Source organism: Dipodomys merriami, unplaced genomic scaffold (assembly GCF_024711535.1).
Source record: "Dipodomys merriami isolate MVZ:Mamm:240054 unplaced genomic scaffold, mDipMer1.0.p SCAF_6, whole genome shotgun sequence".
NCBI classification, from domain to species: Eukaryota; Metazoa; Chordata; class Mammalia; order Rodentia; family Heteromyidae; genus Dipodomys; species Dipodomys merriami.
Genome location: NW_027206179.1, coordinates 68,090,592 through 68,110,330, shown reverse-complemented (window position 1 = coordinate 68,110,330; position 19,739 = coordinate 68,090,592). Strand labels below are relative to the sequence as shown.

Sequence of the window (19,739 nt, the reverse complement as noted above, 5' to 3'; positions counted from 1 at the left end):
CTTAGGTCAGAGTTTGGGAGGTTGGAAATCCAAGCAAGATCAGACAATCTAAGATGTTTTACATCAATGAGCCCCTTTCTCAGCCAGCCATTGGCTGATTACAACACAGCAGGGGACCAGTCCTATCAGGTGGCTTCACTTTTTGCCAACTCACTGCCAAGAGAACTAACTCACTTCCCTTTTGAGGGTAAAGATCCCTAATCTAATCACTTTCCACTAAGCTCCATCTTTTAATGCCTCCGCCACTCAACCATGCCACATAGAGACCTTTGGGGAAACACACCATATTTAAGCCATAGGTGGAGATTTTTCTCAGGGAAATAAATTGCTCTTATTTTGAAATAAATTGAAAACAGAAAAGTTACCCCGATCCATCCTTTGTTAGCACCTTGCCTCCATTTATATGTCATCCACACATCTGCATACATATGCACATTGATTCTGAGTGAGTTGAGAGTGTTACAAGTAACATGGTTGTCATCTTAGGATTTAACACTACAGTATAAATCACAGTATTTCAATATATAAATATATATAAACAGTATATCCATATATATAAACCACAGTGTATCAATCAAATTAGAAACATTTAACATGAATACAATATTATTATCTTTCCCATGTTAGTCCATATACCAGTCTTGCCATTACTTTTCCAATAATATCTTATTTAGCTTCTTTTCTTTCAGTCCACGATCTTTCTAGAGACTCATTGCTTTGAGTTCACATCTGGGCTGATTTCTTCTTTGCCTTTTCTTTAAATAGTATTTCTCTTCTGCTTTTTCATTTTCTGTCCTTATTTTTTATTTTGATTCCCCAAGCCAGCTACAGTAACTAATCATTGTTTCTCTTAATTCTTAGAACATGTTAAAGTGCATTAAAGCAAACTTGAAAAGTTGACGGTTTTCCTAAATCATGAGTTCACACTGTCCCATTAGACCCCAATTCTATTCATTTCCCCTTATTTGTGATTTCATTTACTCACTGTTAACTATGATCTAAAAGTATTAAGTGAAAATAATTTATAAGTTTTAACTTTCCTGATAATTTGTCATTATAATTGTTCTCATTCATTAATATTTACTGTTTAATCTCTTACTGTGTCTAATTTGTAAGTTGAACTTTATCATAGTTGAAAAAACTAGACTAGAGACTACTAAAAGACCACTAAAACAATTGCCAGTAGAGGGAAACAAATCATTGGAATCTTTCTTTAAAAAAAAAAAAAAAAAAAGCACAGCTTTAGTATAGTCTTGTTTGTGATCGTTTGGGTAAATGCCCAAAAGTGGGATTGCTGGGTCATAGGGGAGCTCTATGTGGAGTCTTTTGAGGAACCTCCATACTGACTATACTAAAGCTACCAGCACAACTATGTTTATTGCAGCATTATTTACCATAGCTAAGATAGGGAACCAACCCAGATGCCCCTCAGTAGATGAATGGATCAAGAAAATGTGGTATATATACACAGTGGAATTCTATGCCTCCATCAGAAAGAATGACATTGCCCCATTTGTTAGGAAATGGAAGGACTTGGAAAAAATTATATTAAGTGAAGTAAGCCAGGCCCAAAGAAACATAGGTCCCATGGTTTCCCTTATTTTTGTCTGAGTCAAGCAGAAAAGGTCAGATAAGTTGATGTTAGGAGAATGAACCCCCAAGATAAGTATTCAAATGTTTCTTTTCTTTCATGCAATTGTTTCTAACATACTTATAAGATGATTTCTATGTTGCTTTGTATGTCCCTCCCCCACGGCATAACCCCTGTTTTCACTGTATTTGATGTTGGTATAATTTGTGGAGGGGAAGGGAAAAAACAAATCTTTTAAATAGGGATACAGGTGGACCCATTGCAACAATGAGATGTACACGTCATTATGTCGAAAAACGAACTTTACAACTTTCGGGGTGGGGGGGAGGATGGGAAGGGAGGGGAAGGGGAAACGAGGAGGCAACAATGCTTGATAAGAAATGTACTCATTATCTTGCCCATGTAATTGTAACTCCTCTATACTGTATTTGCACAATAAAAAAATAAAATAATTTTTTTTAAAAAGCACAAGCAGCAGGGAACTGATGGTTCACACCTATAATTCTAGCTACTGGGGAGGCTGAGATCTGAGGATTACAATTCAAAATCAGCAGAGCAAAAAAAGTCCATGAGACTCTTAACTCCAATTAACCACAAAAATAGCAGAGTGGAGCTGTAGCTCAAGTGGTAGAGCACCAACGTTGAGTGAGAAAGCTAGGATACACCCAGACCCTGATTTCATGCCTCCATACCTTCGCACACACACACAAAAGGCCAACATCTTAGATACTGTGAACTCAGTGTCCCAGAGGCTCTGTGTCTTAGCTAATCACCATCCTGTGGTCTTACAGGTTCTCCCCAATGTCTTTATGATACTTGGGAACTTTGTAAGGGGTGCTCTTCTTAAAGGGCTTCCTGGAGAATCCCTTCCCTATGTTCTTTTTATATATTTTTTTTGTTTAAGTCCTGGGGCTTGAACTCAGGGCCAGGGTGTTATCCTTAAACTATTTGGGGGTAAGGATTCCTCAAGGTAGCACTCCATGCTTGTATCACAGCTCCACTTCCAGCTTTTTTGTGTGCCTGTGGTTAATTGGACATAAGAGTATTGTAGGCTTCTCTGCCCTGGCTGGCTTCTAACTGTGACCCTCAGATCTCAGCCTCCCCAGTAGCTAGGCTATAGATATGAACTACCAGTACCTGGCCTTTCCCATTTTCTTTTTCTTTTTTTTTTTTAAATTGTTAGTATAAAGGTGATGTATAGATGGTTACAATTACATAAGTCATGTAATGAATATGTTTCTTTTTAGACAATGTCACCTCTTCCCTTGCTCTTTCCCCCCATTTTCTTTCTTTTTTTTTTTTTTTTTTCCGGTCGTGGGGCCTGTACTCTGGGCCTGGGCGCTGTCCCTCAGCTCTTCAGCTCAAGGCTAGCGCTCTACCACTTGAGCCACAGTACCACTTCTGGCTTTTTTTTTTCTTTTTGCGTACGTGGTGCTGAGAAATCGAACCCAGGGCCTCAGGCATGCAAGGCAAGCACTCTACCACTGAGCCACCTTCCCAGCCCTCCCCCCATTTTCTTTATCTTCCAGCCAAGTCTAGTACTGTTCAAGTCACATATAACAATAAAAGACTGCTTTCCCAGACTTACCCTTCTTCAGCTCTGTGGTTATGAGTAATTTTGTAGACTTCTGTGTTATATATGTTTATCTATATGCTGGTCACCCTGCTACCCCAGGTCACCAACTCTACTTGAAGTCAGAGACCTGCTTTCTCTTCTCTACTTTTCTCTCCTGTTTTTAAATCTATGGTGCTTGTCATACAATTGGCCCATCTTTCATCCCAATAGATGTCTGCTGAATGACTAAATGGACAAAGTACCTCATGATTCCTGAACTTTGAGGATACAATGAAGTAAGAAAGTTGGGAAATTGTGCTTGGCCAGTGCTGACAGAAAATAGGAAACTTCCCAGACTCTGATGTAAATCTCCATCACTGTTCAGCCTACAAAGGAGGGCAGTTGTTCATTGATAGCTCAACTCATCGAATGTTCACAATGTTGTTTTTAATGTTCAATGGATTCATTTTACACAGATCAACAGTGAAAACTGGTGGTTCATTTATTTCTTTGTCCGGTGGGTGTCTGGAAGGTGTTTGAATCATAGAGTCTCAAGTTTGGACTTGAGTGGAAGATAAGTCATCATTTCAAAGAACTACAAGGTAGAAGGCCGTTCCTAATTGTTCATTGTCTCCCACACAGATCTTCACTGCATTGCCACCCTTCACATTGGGAATTTTTGAGAGGTCTTGCACTCAAGAGAGCATGCTCAGGTTCCCACAGCTCTACAAAATCACTCAGAATGCTGAAGGCTTCAACACAAAGGTAAACAATGTGATCACAAAGAGCTGTCAACTCAGGAAGGCATAGCCCTGCCTGCACCTTCAGGCAGGTATCTGTGGCTCAGCCTAGTCATCTGCCTATGAAATAATGTGACACTTGAAAGAAAGCAATGGAGAAACACTGAGACCATGACAGCCTTCCTTCAGATAGCAAGTCCAGGGAGCTAGACAGCCCTCTAAGGTGATCGATCCTCATGTTGTGCATTCAGTTCCAGTGGGCTGACTCCTTCCCTCTTTTCTTTATCACTTTGACCTTTCCTGTCAAAGAAAACAGCTGCAATCCTGCATTGATACCTCTTAAGAGCCTGTCTAACCCTTACTGTATTTTTCATTTTAAAAGAAGATCTTTCTTTAGCTAGAAAGATTGGCTAGATACAAACACAGGAATTAAATCAGTGATAGTTTTTTAATTTTTTAACTGAAAAATCAGAAAACAGAAAGCATCTAGGCACAGGTTGAGCATCCTGTATCTGATGTTTAGGACCAGAAGTGTTTTAGAATTCATAGGATTTTTTTTAAATTTAGGAATATTTATATTTTTATGTATATAATGATATCTCCTAGATATAATACATATATATCATTTATACTGCATATTATAAATAGTATATAATATTTAATATTATACAATATAAAATAAAATGTTTATTATATATAATAAAATGATATGACACAGGGCTAGTCTCCAAGTCTAAATGTAAACTTTATTTACATATTTATTTATACACATAGCCTGCAAGTAATTTTTGCATAAAAATTTTAATAAGTTTGAGGGATTTTCCACTTATGGTCTCACTCAGATTTCGAGTATTTTGGATTTGGGATTTTCAGATTAGGGATGTTCAATCTGAATCTGTGTAGACTATCCTGAGGAGTCAGTGGTTGTATATGAAAGGGACTGAACAAACTTGAATGGCAAAAAGGACTGATCAGTCCTGCAAGGAGTGGCAGACTGGCAGAGTGCTGCCTGCCTAAGGGGAAGCCCCTGACTTTCCTGTAGAGGAAGTAGGGCACGAAAGCAATGTAGCCATGATTCTGTGTGGGAGGGATTAAGGAAGTTTAAATAAAGGCCCAGCCAGGCACCATAGATAGATAGATAGATAGATAGATAGATAGATAGATAGATAGATAGATAGATAGATAGATAGATAGATAGATAGATAGATAGAGCTACATAAGATTGACTTATACAGATTGACAGATAAAAGATGTTTAAATATCTGGCTAGCTAGATATAGACATTTAGGCATCTAGACATAGATATATAGATCTATCTGATATATTTAGCAGTACAGGTTTTGTAGTAAAAGTGCTATCTGGAGATCATCCAATCATCTGGGTGTAAATGGGAAAAGCAGTTGTTTCTTGGTGTTTTCATGAGTTAGAGATTAGCATGCTCCCTACAGAATCTTATAGCCCACTGCTAGGAGCTCCCACAATGCACCATTTGCTGTGAACTGCACCGAGTTTCAGGGTCTGGCCTCGCTGACTCACTTGTCTGTCTTCCCACAGGTTTTCTGGGGTCACTGCATCAATGCCTTGGTCCACTCCCTCATCCTCTTCTGGTTTCCAATGAAAGCGCTGGAACATGGTAATGGCTTCATGACTCCAACTGTCAGCAAGTAGCTGACTGTTCCTCTGCTGCTGGTGTGTTCTTAGTTTTCCCCCAGTTCTGCACAAGTGATCACAGAGTATACTATAGAGGAAAAATATACCTAAAATCAAATGAGAGTTGGTTCCAGGTCTATAATGAATAGGCTTAAACAGTTCTGGCCTTGAAAACTCATTTTCTTTGGAGTTGATTACATAAATACTATAATTTCTAAACTCTGATTGTAATAACCGTTCTAGTCTTTAACATTGAAAGGGGCATTACATTATCACAATATGCAATTGCCTCTTGTCCATGAGTCTAAAACCTTCTGTTAGCTACTTGAACTTCCATTTTCCAAGCCTCCAATACTTCTATGCAGAATCATTCAGATCCTGTAAGAGTAAGCTTAGTCTTTGTTTGCTAAGTCTCCTTAACATACACCTTTGGAAGCTATAATTTGGTCAATGACTGATGCTCCAGATTGGTTCAGTCCTTCTGTCCAGCCCCTAGGGGACCAGTGTGTCTGTTTGTTCGTACTTAAAAAAAATTATATACTTCTTTCATTGTCTTTCAGTATTTGTACAAAATGGTTTCAATTCAATGTGTTAGTTTAGGAATAGAATGCATCTTGATCCATGTCACCCTTTCCATTTGTTTTTCCCTAATGTATTCACACTTTTGTGGATTTGTGTGTGTGTGTGGTGTATTCTGGTGTATCCTGAATTCAGGACCTAGGTGTGGTTAATTACACATAAGAGTCTCACAGACTCTTCTGCCCAGGCTAACTTTGAATCCTGATCCTGATTTTAGCCTCCTCCTGAATAGCAAACATTACAGATGTGAACCACCAGTACCTGGATGATCATATTTCTTGATATATATAAAATATGGCATCTATATCAAGAGATGTATCTGGCATCTGAGAAGATGAAAATGTATTATCTTTTATCCCTCTCCAACAATCATAATCCCCAAGAAGGGAAAATACTGCAAATGTTGAACAGACACTTCCTGTGATTGTTCAAAGATGATAGTTTCCAAGTGTCTATGTTGCAGTGTTAGTGTGGGATTTTTGTGGGGATTTTGCATGTGTGTGTGTGTGTGTGTGTGTATGTGTGTTGTTGTTGTTGTTGTTATTGTTGTTGTTTTGCTTCAAACAGAAATGACTCATCCTCACTGATATTCTTCAACCTAAACACTGACAAGAATTCATGCATTCATAGTTGATTAGAGCCTGTGACCTCTTCCTGAAGTGTTATCTTAACTCCTTTGCTTTCAAGGATCCTTAAATCATTTTCTGTGCTTTATTTTTGGCCCTAATGGATTTAATTGGTTTAAAGGTGATTCTAGAATGAAGAGATTATAGGGGGAAGAGTGTTGGGTATGATTTCAATTCAGAAGCTGTGGATCCTGGGTGGTCAAAGCATCATTATCAAGTGTGTGACTTGCAGAGAAACAATTGTGGTGACTTCCCTCTTATAATGTGGCCCTGGTTTGTATATATAGAAAGAGACTGTCACAGTATTGCAAGTTCAACAAAACAGGAATATGTTATCAAATTCAATTGCCTGTTTATGAGTGTTGATGTCCTATATACTAGTGAGTTCTTACTACATTCTTATTTTTTTGTTTTTGAGACAAATCTCACTATGTAGCCTACGCTAGCCTCACTCATAATCCTCATGCCTTATCCTCCTCAGTGGCTAGGATTACTCTGTTTTGTTTTGTACGAGTCCTGGGGCTTGAATTCAGGGCCTGAGCAGTGTCCTAAGCATTTTTGACTCAAGGCTCATGCTCTACCACTTGAGCCACCGATCCACTTTCAGCATTTGGTAGTAAATTGGAGATAAGTGTCTCATGGACTCATCTGCCCAAGCTGGCTTTGAACCTGGATCCTCAGATCACACCCTCTTGAGTAGCTAGTTACAGATGTGAGCCACCAGTACCTAACTAGGGAAAGAAATATTCCTGAGAAGGTGTGGGTAGATTGTTTATTTCCTAGAAGGTTTCCAAAAATTTTTGCTTTACTTACTTTTTGTGTAGTTTTTGGAGAGACTTTTCAAAGCACACTTTTGCTGATGGAGTTTGTGATGTTCCATTTCCAAGTTTGAAAATAAATTTTTCCACTAAAGCAAGTCAATAAATCAGATTTTCCCCCCAGCCTTCTGAACCTCAAGCTCCTGTTCATAGTCTGCTTCTTCCCTCCACCACACACACACACACACACACACACACACACACACACACACACACACACACACACACACACACACTGGCACTTTAATCTGAAAAGTGACTCTAGGTCAAGACCATATATATCACCTTTGTAGGTGCTGAGATTCATCAAGGCCCTTGGTGTCAGGCCATACTTGGGATTTCTGTTGGCATTTCTAGTCTGCATAGCTTAACAACCCTCCTCAAGGTGGAATGTGGTCTTTGGCAAAAGAATGGAAAAACCACTTTTGATTTGAAAAAGTATTTTCAGATTTTTCTTAATGGAATTTTAGAAAGAGGTGATGGCAAAGAGAAGTACTTAACAGGACAGAAAGCTTCTTTGAGAATACTGATCCTGGTTCTCAAGAGTCTTTTAAGAAACAGATCAATGCTTGTATGTTGACATTAAGTAAGAAGCAAAATCTTTCAACATTTTTAGAAAAGGCATTTTGGGACTTTCGAACTTTTAAAAAATAAATGGTGGAGGTGGAGGTATGGCTCAAGTGGTAGAATGCCAACCTTGAGCAATAAAAATCTAAAGAACACCACCTTGGCCTTGTTCAAGCTCTAGAACTGCCACTAAATAAATGAAAAATAAATACATAAATAAATAAAATGTGCTACTATAAGATTGTATATAAAATAAAACTTAGTATACCTCTTTTGCCAGAGTAATGTTGAGTCATATTAGCCACTTTTTATATTAAATTTTTATTGTTATTATAAAGGTGATGTACACAAGGGTTACCACTTTATAAGTCAGGTAATGAGTACATTTCTTTTCAGACAATGTCACCTTTTCCTTTTGCTCTCTCCCAGATTTTCCCTTCCATGCACATATTAGCCCCTTTTGTTCCATATTTCGTTATTATAAACTTAAGTGTCTTATAGCATATGAATCTTAATAATTTACATTGTAAATTATTGTCAACCTTCTCATTAAAAAAAAAGAGGATGATAAGGACATTATACCAAAATCCTCCTAGATTTAGTTCTAGGGACATAGTAGTATATGCAATGTAAGAGATTAATTTCTTGAACCTAGAGAAAGCAGGTCTTAAACAAGAAGTATTACCAAAGATGAGGATTCAGACAAAGTGTGGTGCTTACCCTTGTAATCCCAGCATCTCAGGAGGAAGATATCAGGAGGATCAGGGTTCAAGCTAACCTGGGAAAAAGTAAGACCTCATCTCAAAAAAATGATGAGATATAGTAGTGTGTCCCTATCATTCCAGCTATGTGCAAGGTGTAAATGGGAGGATCACAGTTCAGTATAGGATGCTATCCAAAAAGTAACTAAAACAAAAAATGGGCTGGAAGTGTGACTTAAATGGCAGAGCAATGTCTAACAAGTATGAAGCCTTTCATATAAACCAGCACCATACACCCCCTCAAAAATAATTTAAAACTTTAAAAGAGGAAGGGTCAATTTAAGTAGAATGTATCCTAAGGAAATATAACTTGGGCTTTGAAACTATTTTGAAGCCATGTGTCAGTGGCTTGTGCCTTAATCCTAGCTACTTAGGAGGCTGAGAGCTGAGGATCACAATTTGAAGCCAGCCCAGGCAGGAAACATGGTGAGATTCTTATCTCCAATTAATCACCAAAAAAGCTGGAAATAGAGCTGTGGCTCAAGTGGTAAAGTGCTGGATTTGAGCACATAAGCTCAGGAACAGTGCCCGGGGCGCTCACATGTGCTTATACACACACACACACACACACACACACACACACACACACACACACAGAGTCATAAAGACTGCTTCCAAGAGAATGTGGAAACAGACTTGAAAGATGAGCACAAATAAAGAAAAGAGTGGACAGATAAGAAAAGTTATAGTGAAGGGTAAACCAAAGGAGGAGGGTGCAATGCTTGGTAAGAAATGTACGCATTATCCTGCCCATGTAATTGTAACCCCTCTGTACAGTATGTTCACAAATAAAATAAAATTAAATTTAAAAAAATAAATAAAAAAAAGAAAAGTTACAACTTTCAGGATCAGCCCAGGGTAAGGACAATTGAAGAGGAAGAAGGCATGGAGGAAATGGGGCACAAGGGCAGGACTTAGGAGACAATTCCTTGAGTTGGTGTGGATGAGGGAAGGGTGCTCAAACTCTTCTGGACCTTTGGAATAGATGGGCCTTTCAGAATATAATTGTCACGGGAGTTATGTGTGTGATAGAAATGTACGAGTTTAAAAGAAGCAAGGAGCTATCTCTAACAGTCTCTAATAGTCTGTTATACTATACTATACAGATCTGCCCAAATACTGCATTTTAAAATCAGGTCTCTGAAACAAACAAAGCACTGGCATTTGTTCCAAGTAACTGCCAGCTGGGTACTAGTGGCTCGCATCTATGGTCCTAGCTACTCAGAAGGCTGAGATCTGAGGATCACAGATCAAAGCCAGTCCAGGCAGACACATCTTCAGTTGACCAGCAAAAATCCAGAAATGAAGTTGTGATTCAAGTAGTAGGGCATCAGCCTTGAGTAGAAAAGCAAAGTGAGACCATTTTCACCTGTCTCAGACATATACTAGTTATTGCAAATAAGAGAAACCATGGTTCTATCTTTCTTTGTGCCTGGTTTACTTCACTTAATATAATTTTTTCCAAGTCTTTCCATTTCCTAACAAATGGGGCAATGTCATTCTTTCTGATGGAGGCATAGAATTCCATTGTGTATACATACCACATTTTCTTGATCCATTCATCTACTGAGGGGCATCCGGATTGGTTCCATATCTTAGCTATGGTCAATAATGCTACAATAAACATAGTTGTTCTGGTAGCTTTAGTATGGTCTTGTGCAGAAATGGTCAGATAAGTTGATGTTAAGCGAAATGAACCCCAAGTTAAGGACTCGAATGTTTTTCCTTTCTTGCTATTGTGTCTAACATATTTATATTTCTTTGTTGCTTTGTATATCCCTCCCCCACAGTATAACCCCTGTTTTCACGGTGTTTGATATTGGTATAATTTGTGGAGGGGAAGGGAAAAAACAAATTGTTTAAATAGGGATATAGGTGGACCCACTGCACCAATGAGATGTACAAGATGTTATGTCGAAAATGAACTTTACAACTTTGGCAGTGGGGGGGGGGGGAGTGAGGGAGGGGAGATGGGAAGGGATGGGAAGGGGAAACAAAGGAGGAGGCAACAGGCTTGATAAGGAATGCACTCATTACCTTGCCCAAGTAATTGTAACCCCTCTGTACAGTATTTTCACAATAAAGAAAAGAAAAGTGAGAGCACAAGGCCCTGAGTTCAAGTCCCAATACCAGCAAACACTAATTATGTGTATAGTTTAGAAAGGGTATGAAGTGAATGTAAAAGATTCAGGAAGACATGAACGTTTAAAGGGCCAATAAGGGGACTAGCCAGTCAGTGTGACTAATGCCATCTGGGAACCCCTGCTGAGAAGACAGAACTAGAAGTTTATAAAGTACTAAAACATACATGCAGTGACAGAAACTTTTTTTAAACTAAGGATTAGAAAGACAAGATTTCTTTCAGAAAGACTTTGAGAGTTCTATACATTGAAGTAAAATTTATAAATTCGAAGTAACTCATTCATTGCTAATCAAATCATAGTATGTTTAAAATGGAAGCAAGATTTCAAGTTCAAGTGCAAGACTGATTTCTTGTTTTGTTTTAAATACAGGAATGAAGTGCTCAAGAGAAGCCCTGACTTTTGAGATTACTTTCTTTATTCCGTGTGTTTATGTGTGTGTATGTTCTAGTACTGGAGCTTGAACTCAGGGCCTCACATTCTCACTGGGCTTTTCCACTCAATGATGATCCTCTACCACTGGACTCACACCTCTACTTCTGGCTTTTGCTAATAAATTGGAAATAAGAATCTGTTGAACTTGTCTGCCCAGGCTGGCTTTGAATGGTGATCCTCAGATCTTAGCTTTATGAGTAGTTAGGAATCTAGGAATGAGCCACTAGTACTCAGCATCCAGACTTCATTCTTATATCATCAACAGGAAGCTGAACTGAGGGGCTTCACTCAAGAAAGGTTTATTTCCCACCCATGCCACTATCCCGTGGAGAAATACAGTGGTCATGGACACATTTACTATTTTTTCCTTATTTTCTATATCCTTGGTACTAGAGTATTTAGGACTTGATCCAAGAGAAATCACCCCTCCAAGAAGTAAAATTAAGTGACCACGCTGCAATCATACCTTTGAGATATATGTGTATATGGGAATGTATATGTGTGTATGTGTGTATAGATATTTAGACATAGCTGTAAATATAGATATACATATATACACATGCATATATACATATACATGTATATGTATATATACATAGATGTACACATATATCCATACATCATATAGACACTTACATGTACATATATATGTACAAACCAACCTCCAGGAATATCTTCATCAGATTCTCACATCCCAAGCTTATATTCACCTGCCCTAAAAAAGTCCAGAAAACCAGTGAACCAGCCAACATGGGAGCACCCCTCCTCTCCTCACCCCCCACTTAAAATCCATCTTGAAGCTTTCTTACATGACATGCCTAGCCTCCTGTTTCTAATTGTAGGAAACTCTTAGAATCTACTCTTCTTGCCAGTCCAGGCAGGAAAGTCCACGAGAGTCTTATCTTCAACAAACTACCAAAAAGCTGGATGTGGATCTGTGGTTCAAGTGATAGAACACTAGCTTTGAGCAAAACAAAGATCAGGGATAGTACGCAAGCCATGAATTCAAGTCCTAGGACCAGTATACACAGGAGTCTAGTTATTTTTACCTGTCTCCAGCTTGAAGAGATCTATAAATTTTTCTCACATTGTATTGGCTTAACAGAGGACTCTACGTAGGTACTGAAAGCTGGAGAATGCCACTTAACCTGTACACAGGCATCCGAAATTGGTTTGTAGTCTCATTAAGTGACTGGCATCAGCAGTCAAAATTACTTTCCCTCATTTTTGCTGTGTGTGTGTGTGTGTGTGTGTGTGTGTGTGTGTGTGTGTGTGTGTGTGTGTGTGTGTGTGTGTGTGTGTGTGTGTGTGTGTGTGTGTGTGTGTGTGTGTGTGTGTGTGTGTGTGTGTGTGTACATGCCAGTCTTGGGGCTTGAACTCAGGGCCTGAGTGCTGTCCTTACTCAAGGGTAGGACTTTACCACTTGAGCCACAGCTCCACTTCTGGCTTTTGGGTAGTTTATTGAAGATAAGAGTCTCACAGACTTTCCTGCCAAGCTGACTTCAAACCAAGATCTTCAGATCTCAGCGTCCTGAATAGCTCACCAGTATGAGCCACTGGTCCCTGACTTTGCTTCATCTTTCAAATCTATTTTTAGTCAACAAAGGGGGAGGGAAAGATTGAAATTTGAGTTCCGTAGCTTTAACTTCATCCAGCTGAAATGTTAGCAGAGAGGAGAAGAAAAAAAAAAGTCCAGCAAAAGGCTTACACAACCAGGAACTTAACCCAACATTGGTTATGAGTGTAATTATAATCACTAACACTTGTATAAACCCTCCTTTGCAGAAAACCCTTTCCAAGATTTCATACCATTCTTTACAAAGAAAGGAACAAGTAAAGTATGCAGTATTGGGAGCCGAAATGATAGTTGTTGATGATAGCAAGCTAGTTCTAAAAGTTTATTTATAAGTGAGATACCTGAAACTTTTACTACAGCTACGTCCTTGATAGAAATCTGGGAGTAGCCTCCTCTGGGCCTCTAGATTCTTATAAGACCTGAAGAGTGAGGCCAAGGGGGTGGGGAGCTAGTTCATATTCTGGAATCTGCACTGCTCTAAAATTGTGCTGTTAAAAATTGTTGAAGCAAAATGGAGAGAAAAGGAAGCAGGAACTTGGCATCTGTTCTCTGACCAAAATGTCTTGGCAAAAACCTTATTGTTAAGGCAGTGGTACTTGTCCTCCCCATCTTTCCTACTATATTCTGTACACTTGAAATGCCTGTGGCTGCCATTTTGGCTGATCCCTGATTTGTTCTCCATCAGAAAAAAAAGATACTCATAAATCCTCCCATCTGGTTTCATGATTAGTAAACCCTCTTTTTTTTTCTGTATGGCACAATACCATACTTTTGCTTTGTCTTTACCGCTTCCCTTTTGTCAGAGCCATTCTTGAAATATATTTTGTGGTTTGGCTGGATGGTGATGTAATGTTGTTTTTAATGAGCATTTTATTGAAATGGCATCTTTATAAAAAATATCATCAACCCATCATGTGCTGGTGACTCCCACCTGTAGTTGTAGCTACTCAAGAGGCTAAGATCTGAAGATTATGGTTGAAAGCCAGCCTGAGCAGGAAAGTTCTTCAGATTCTTGTCTCCAATTAATCAGCAAAAAAACTTGAAGTGGAGGTGTGGCTCAAGTTGTAGAGCACCATCTTTGAGGAGAAAAAAACAACAACAAGTAAGGGATAATGCTCAGAACCTGAGTTCCCAGTACCAACACACACACACACTCACACACACACACACACACACACACAGTATAATCAAGATAAAACTTTGGAAGTTTCTTGATCATCCTATCTATTTGGAAAATGAGGCATACGTTTCTTACAAATCATGACGTTTTCCCACAAGTATTTTCAAAGTTGTTTCTGCAAGTGACATTTTGGAAGCTGCTTCTTCTAAGTGTGGAGGGCCCATGTGGCTTTTATCCAGTTGCTCACAAGAGTGTGTTGCAGTGACTCAGATCTCATTTGTTACATACTACGTTATGTTGGTACCTGGATTTATCTAGAAATAATTGCAAATAATGGAAGTCTGGAAGAACAGCTGCCTTGAGCCAGGGTACCCTGAAGCCACAAGATTGTCTTATGTCTCAGATTCAGTATGTTCTTTCCATCTAAGTATTTAATAGGCACTGTCATTAAAGTAGATTTTACATCTTGTGCAGTCCAAGATCAGTCTACAAGGGATTCAGTGTTTCATCTTTTTCTTCTTTGCCCTGTAGAAATCATTTTAGACTTTGGAGACAGGCAACAAAGGCTTTCTTTCTCAGCTCAGTCCTCATACAAAGGTAGATCTGATCAAGATTTGTGAAAGGCTCAGTGATCCCAGGCAGGTTCAGTTAAAAGCCAGCTGTTCTCAAGCAGTGAGCAGGTGAATTCTTCTCACCTTTCTCCTTGCTCTTTTTAAAGCTTTTGTGTGATAATGATGGGTTTCTGTTAGGAAGAGCTCAACTCCCTTGCTGGTTAGGAAGATGAGAAACAAAGGTTGGGTGAGATCATATGTCTCACTGTGCACTTGAGTTGGATTTCTTTCACTGGGACCTTTCTAGAGGTTTGTATGGCTTGACCCTTGTTGACCTCTATTCTGGCCCCACTCCCACTCATCAGCTCACCTTTCAACCCTGAGTCCACCTCCTTGCAGCTGGCTTCCCTAAAATGTCCATTACCCTGACATTGTTTCCACCCCCATCCCCCATATCCGTCTGTCCTATCCCCAGAGTTGCTGTCTCATAAAGAATGTTCTTAGGAGAATATCTTGGTTTACTCAATGGTGGACAATAATGTCTGCTTTCAGTGACCAACTAGTTACCTAAGTTTGGGAGCTTGACCCTCTTTCAAAAAAAGTTCACTTGAAAACTTTGACTAAAATAAAGACAGCAAAAAATGTCAGGAAAGATACTTTCCTGGGAGGAGTGGCAGAATCAGTGTTGAAATTAAGCAAAGTGGGAATCTATTTTCTTTTTTGCCAGTGCTGGGACTTGAGCTCAGGGCCTCATGCTCTCTTTTGGCTTTTTTGCTTAAGGCTGGCATTCTACCACTTGAGTCACACTTCTACTTCTAGCCTTTTGGTGGTTAGTTGGAGATAAAAAGTAGCAGAGACTTTTCTGCCTGGGCTAGCTTCAGTCACAGTCCTCAGATCTCTACAACCTGAGTAGCTAGGATTACAGGTGTGAGCCACCTTCCTGGCTTGGAAGATTATTTTGTAAGAAACCTGCATCAGAGATAAGATGGGTGATTGAATTATGCTTTTCTGTTCTTGAATTGTCAGCAAGCTGTGGCTATGAATGTTTTCATCCACTGATATTTTCCTGGGAGGAGCTGACAATTTTAAATGCAGAACTGTGTGCATAGAACAGTTCCCTGGAAATCTTCCCACTGGGCTATGTGCAAAGCAATGATGGTGGCTTGTTTGGATGATATTGTAATTTCATAGGCTCTTGAGGAGTCCCAGAATCTAAAGTTGGTTTGGGAGTTTCTCCTCCAAGGGAATAAATTATTTCCAGATGCTATTAGTTTTGATTAAAGAAGTAGATACTATTTCCTGCACTGAGAAATGAAAATGTGCTGGCTGAGTTTATCCCACCAAAATGATGAGCTGAAATATCAGATTTATCCTATCTTTACCAAAAGTTGAATGCTCAGATTACCCGAAGTGTAAACATCTCATTGAACATCAGTAGTGTTGACTCAGGGCATCTAAGAAATGAATGCAGTGTCAAACTCTAGATATTATGGTGGGAAAACTGTCCTTCAGGTTTCCCTGTTTCATTTTCTGCCAGATTTTCAACATCCTGCTCAATAGTCTTCAGCACCCTCCCCTGTGGAGATAACTGTCTCCATAAATCAGCAATCAGCATCAAGGTAATCAAAGAGCTTTCCCCTTGTGAAGGGCCCTAGCTTCATGAGTTGTGTGAATTTTGTACTCTACACAGACTCCGTATGGATCCCCTTCCAGGGTCCTATGGCCGCTTCTGCCACTATATTGACACTGAAGAACTGACATATCAGGGTCGGGTCCTTTGTCTCTATAGTTTTAAAGAATGGGGTCCAGGGACACAGAGGCAGAAGTAAAGGTGGCAAAGATTTAATGAAGAAAACAGAACTTCCACTAGATAGGAAGGGTACCAAGAGAGAGTGCTGCCTGGGGTATGTTGTACAGAGGTTAATAATTGCTCTCTCTCTCTAGGTGAGAGCTATGTGACTCTGAAGATCATTGGACAGCCTGTAGGCCATAGCAGCCCTCAGACCCAATCAAAGGCTCCACACAGCCTGCATGAGCTCTCCATGTGTCATTTAGCCCCTCTGACTGGATGCCCATGCTGGTGTACTGTTCTGGGGTCCATTGTTTAGGTGTAAGTCTTCCAGGGGCCATGATGTTCAGGGGCCCTGAATACATGACTGCCCAAGATCATGGTGATGGGACTCGTTGAAGTCTAACATGCACACAGGCCATTATGAGGAATACGCAACCTCTATGGGAGGCAGTCCTTTGCCCTGATTGCCTAGCCATACTTTTTTTTTTTTAATCTGCTTTCAACATTTTTTCCCTCCTTACCTTAGTTGAAGAGATAGGCTTTCCTTCTACTCCCTACATTCTTTTTTTTAACTCCACCCCAGTTGATGTGGACCTTTTGTATTTCTGTTTGTGTTTCTTTACTTACAAGGTTTACTCCACTCCAGCCAGTTACTCCCTACATTCTTATGTTGTTATTCCACCTCCTATTTTCTTTCCTCTCATGTAATGTTTTTCAACCAGAGATGATTTTGCCCCCAGTAAACTTTCAGCAATGCCTGGAGTGATTTTGTTAGTTTGTTGTTGTCATTGTGACACAGGGTCTTACTATCTATATAGCTCCAACTTGAAATCCTTCTGTCTCAGTCTTCCAAGGGCTGAGATTATAGGCATGTACTACCATACCCAGCATGATTGTACTAAGAGGGTACTAAAGGTATCTACTAGGTAGAGGGCAAGAATGCTATCAGACATGCACAGGGCAGAATTATTTGGCAAACAGGCATGATGAGAGTAGAGCTACATATTTTCTCTCATATGTGGCCTGAGTATAAGTGTAATTGCTGGAGATTGGGCCTAGGGGAGGGAGATGATAGAGGCTGGATTTGATTGGTGAATGCTGTAGGTCTGTATTGGGGAATTGTCCTGGATCTCATTAGTGTGTACAGTTCACAAAGAGATAGATCACAGATAAACTAAAATATTAGAGAGAGAAAAAAGAAAAGAATTGATAAGGTCTAGAGATAGATCTGATCCTTTTCTATGCCCTTGAAAGAATAAAAAGGCAAACAGAGTATGTTTATTTGAAGGTGAAAGGAAAACCACGAATGTGAGTAAGAAGAATTAGCAGACTCCCCCAGTGAAGAGGGGACCAACCTGTAACCCCAAGAGAAAAAGTCTGAGACTTCTTTGTCTGTTCTGCTAGATATTTGGCCTTAGTCCCCTCCTTCTTGGAGGATGTGTCTTTGGTTTGATTTGTTAAGTAGTGATCACACACTGTCAAAGACTTTTCTAATTGGATGTAAGCTTTTGTGTGGTTTGGACCCCTCCCATCCTGGGCAAAAATGAGAGGGCTTTTGCATCTGGTTAAAGCATATTTTCTAGGACTTGGCACCTGCTGACCCAGGACAGGATCAAGACAGGTGATTTATTGTCCTTTCTTTGTTTCCTACCATGTCAGCCTTTGTTCCAGTTGCTTTTCTATCCTTAACTGTCTAACAAGGGCCAAATACCTGTTTCTCAGAATTGTTTGGCAACATGTCAATAGTGTCAAGAGTAAAAAACTCTGGACAAAGAAAATATCCTTGCTGGGCACTAGTGGCTCTGGTGGCTTACACCTCTAATTCTTGCTATTCAGGAGGTTGAGATCTGAGGATATCAGTTCAAAGCCAGCCCAGGCAGGAAAATCTGAGAGACTCTTATCTCCAGCTAACCATCAGAAAACCAGAAGATGAAAAGTAAATGTAAACTTGGAAATATATCATTGCAGGCTCTGAATCAATATATTATTATTTCACGTCTGTGTTTATTTATTGGGTTTTTTTTTGGGGGGGGTGGCTTGAATTCAGGGCCTGGCATAGTCTCTTAGCTCTTTTGCTGAAAGCTGATACTCTACCACTTGATTCATAGTTCCACTTGTCCTTTTTGGTGGTTAATTGGAGATAAGAGTCTCACAGATTTTCCTACCTGGGCTGGCTGAACCATAATCCTCAGATCTAAGTCTCCTGATTAGTTAGATCATACCTGTCATCCTATTCTTATTTTTCATTTTAAAGCAAGGCAAAAAAGATTTTAATATTTTTATATAAAATATAAGTTTCCGTGCAGATCAGGAAATTGGATTTTGTTTGTTTGCTTCATTTGCAGAGGATATAAGATGAAAAACTAAGAGTCACTAAGGGAACATGTTTTTGTAATCACATAAAATTCAGTTTAAAATGTCCTAAACATTTTGATGTTCCTAAAGTTTCATTTTCATGTTCTGCATAAAATAGGTTACCATCCCTTAGAAGTTAATGATAATTTCTTTGTTTTTTTCAGATACTCCATTGGCCAGTGGTCACGCCACAGACTACCTATTTGTTGGAAATATTGTTTACACGGTAGGTTTATCTCTTTATAAGTCCTTCTTAAATGACACATGTGTGAGTGATACCTATTGAATTCCTTTTATAAGGTTTTCTTTGTTATAATTCTTTATGGTAAATCTTTTGTTGCTGTTTTGCACTGGTCCTGGGGCTTGAAGCTTGAACTAATAAGTACATGAACACTCTCTCTGAGCTTTTTGGCTTTATGCTGGAATTCTGTCACCAAAGCTTCACCTCCACATCTGGCTTCTGGGTGGTTATTTGGTGATAAGAGTCTCACAGACTTTCCTGTCTCAGCTGGCTTCAAACCATGATCCTCATATCTCAGCCTCCTGAGTAGCTAATATCACAGGTATGAGCCACTAGTGCCCAGCTATGGCAAATATTGATGTTTTTAGATTTCTTAAAGTTCAGAATGGTTAAGAAATGCTCACATCATTGTTTAGCAAAGATTTAGACAGTTAGAATTCCTAGCCAAGGTGTAAATGGATTTCCCTCCTTCAAATAACTGTTCATAATCACAGCATATTCAGAAAGGGGATTTTTGTCCCCAGATCATCTAAGATACTCACTGTAATAGGGGCATTTCTTGAAATAAACCTGCTTGTTTGCTCCTTAAAAACAACCCCTGGAGGCTGGGTAGCAGTGAATCAAGTCTGTAATCCTAGTTA

General features: G+C 39.3%; 1 protein-coding gene across 1 annotated transcript in view; it reads left to right on the top strand.

Annotated features, from left to right (window-relative positions):
- Positions 1-19,739, top strand: part of Atp8a2 (ATPase phospholipid transporting 8A2) — a 466,480-nt gene that overhangs the window by 345,859 nt on the left and 100,882 nt on the right. Inside the window, exons 29-31 of the mRNA XM_070003097.1 lie at positions 3,789-3,911; positions 5,441-5,519; positions 19,022-19,083. Of these exons, the coding sequence (XP_069859198.1) occupies positions 3,789-3,911; positions 5,441-5,519; positions 19,022-19,083 (264 nt within the window). The remainder of the gene's footprint in view (positions 1-3,788; positions 3,912-5,440; positions 5,520-19,021; positions 19,084-19,739) is intronic.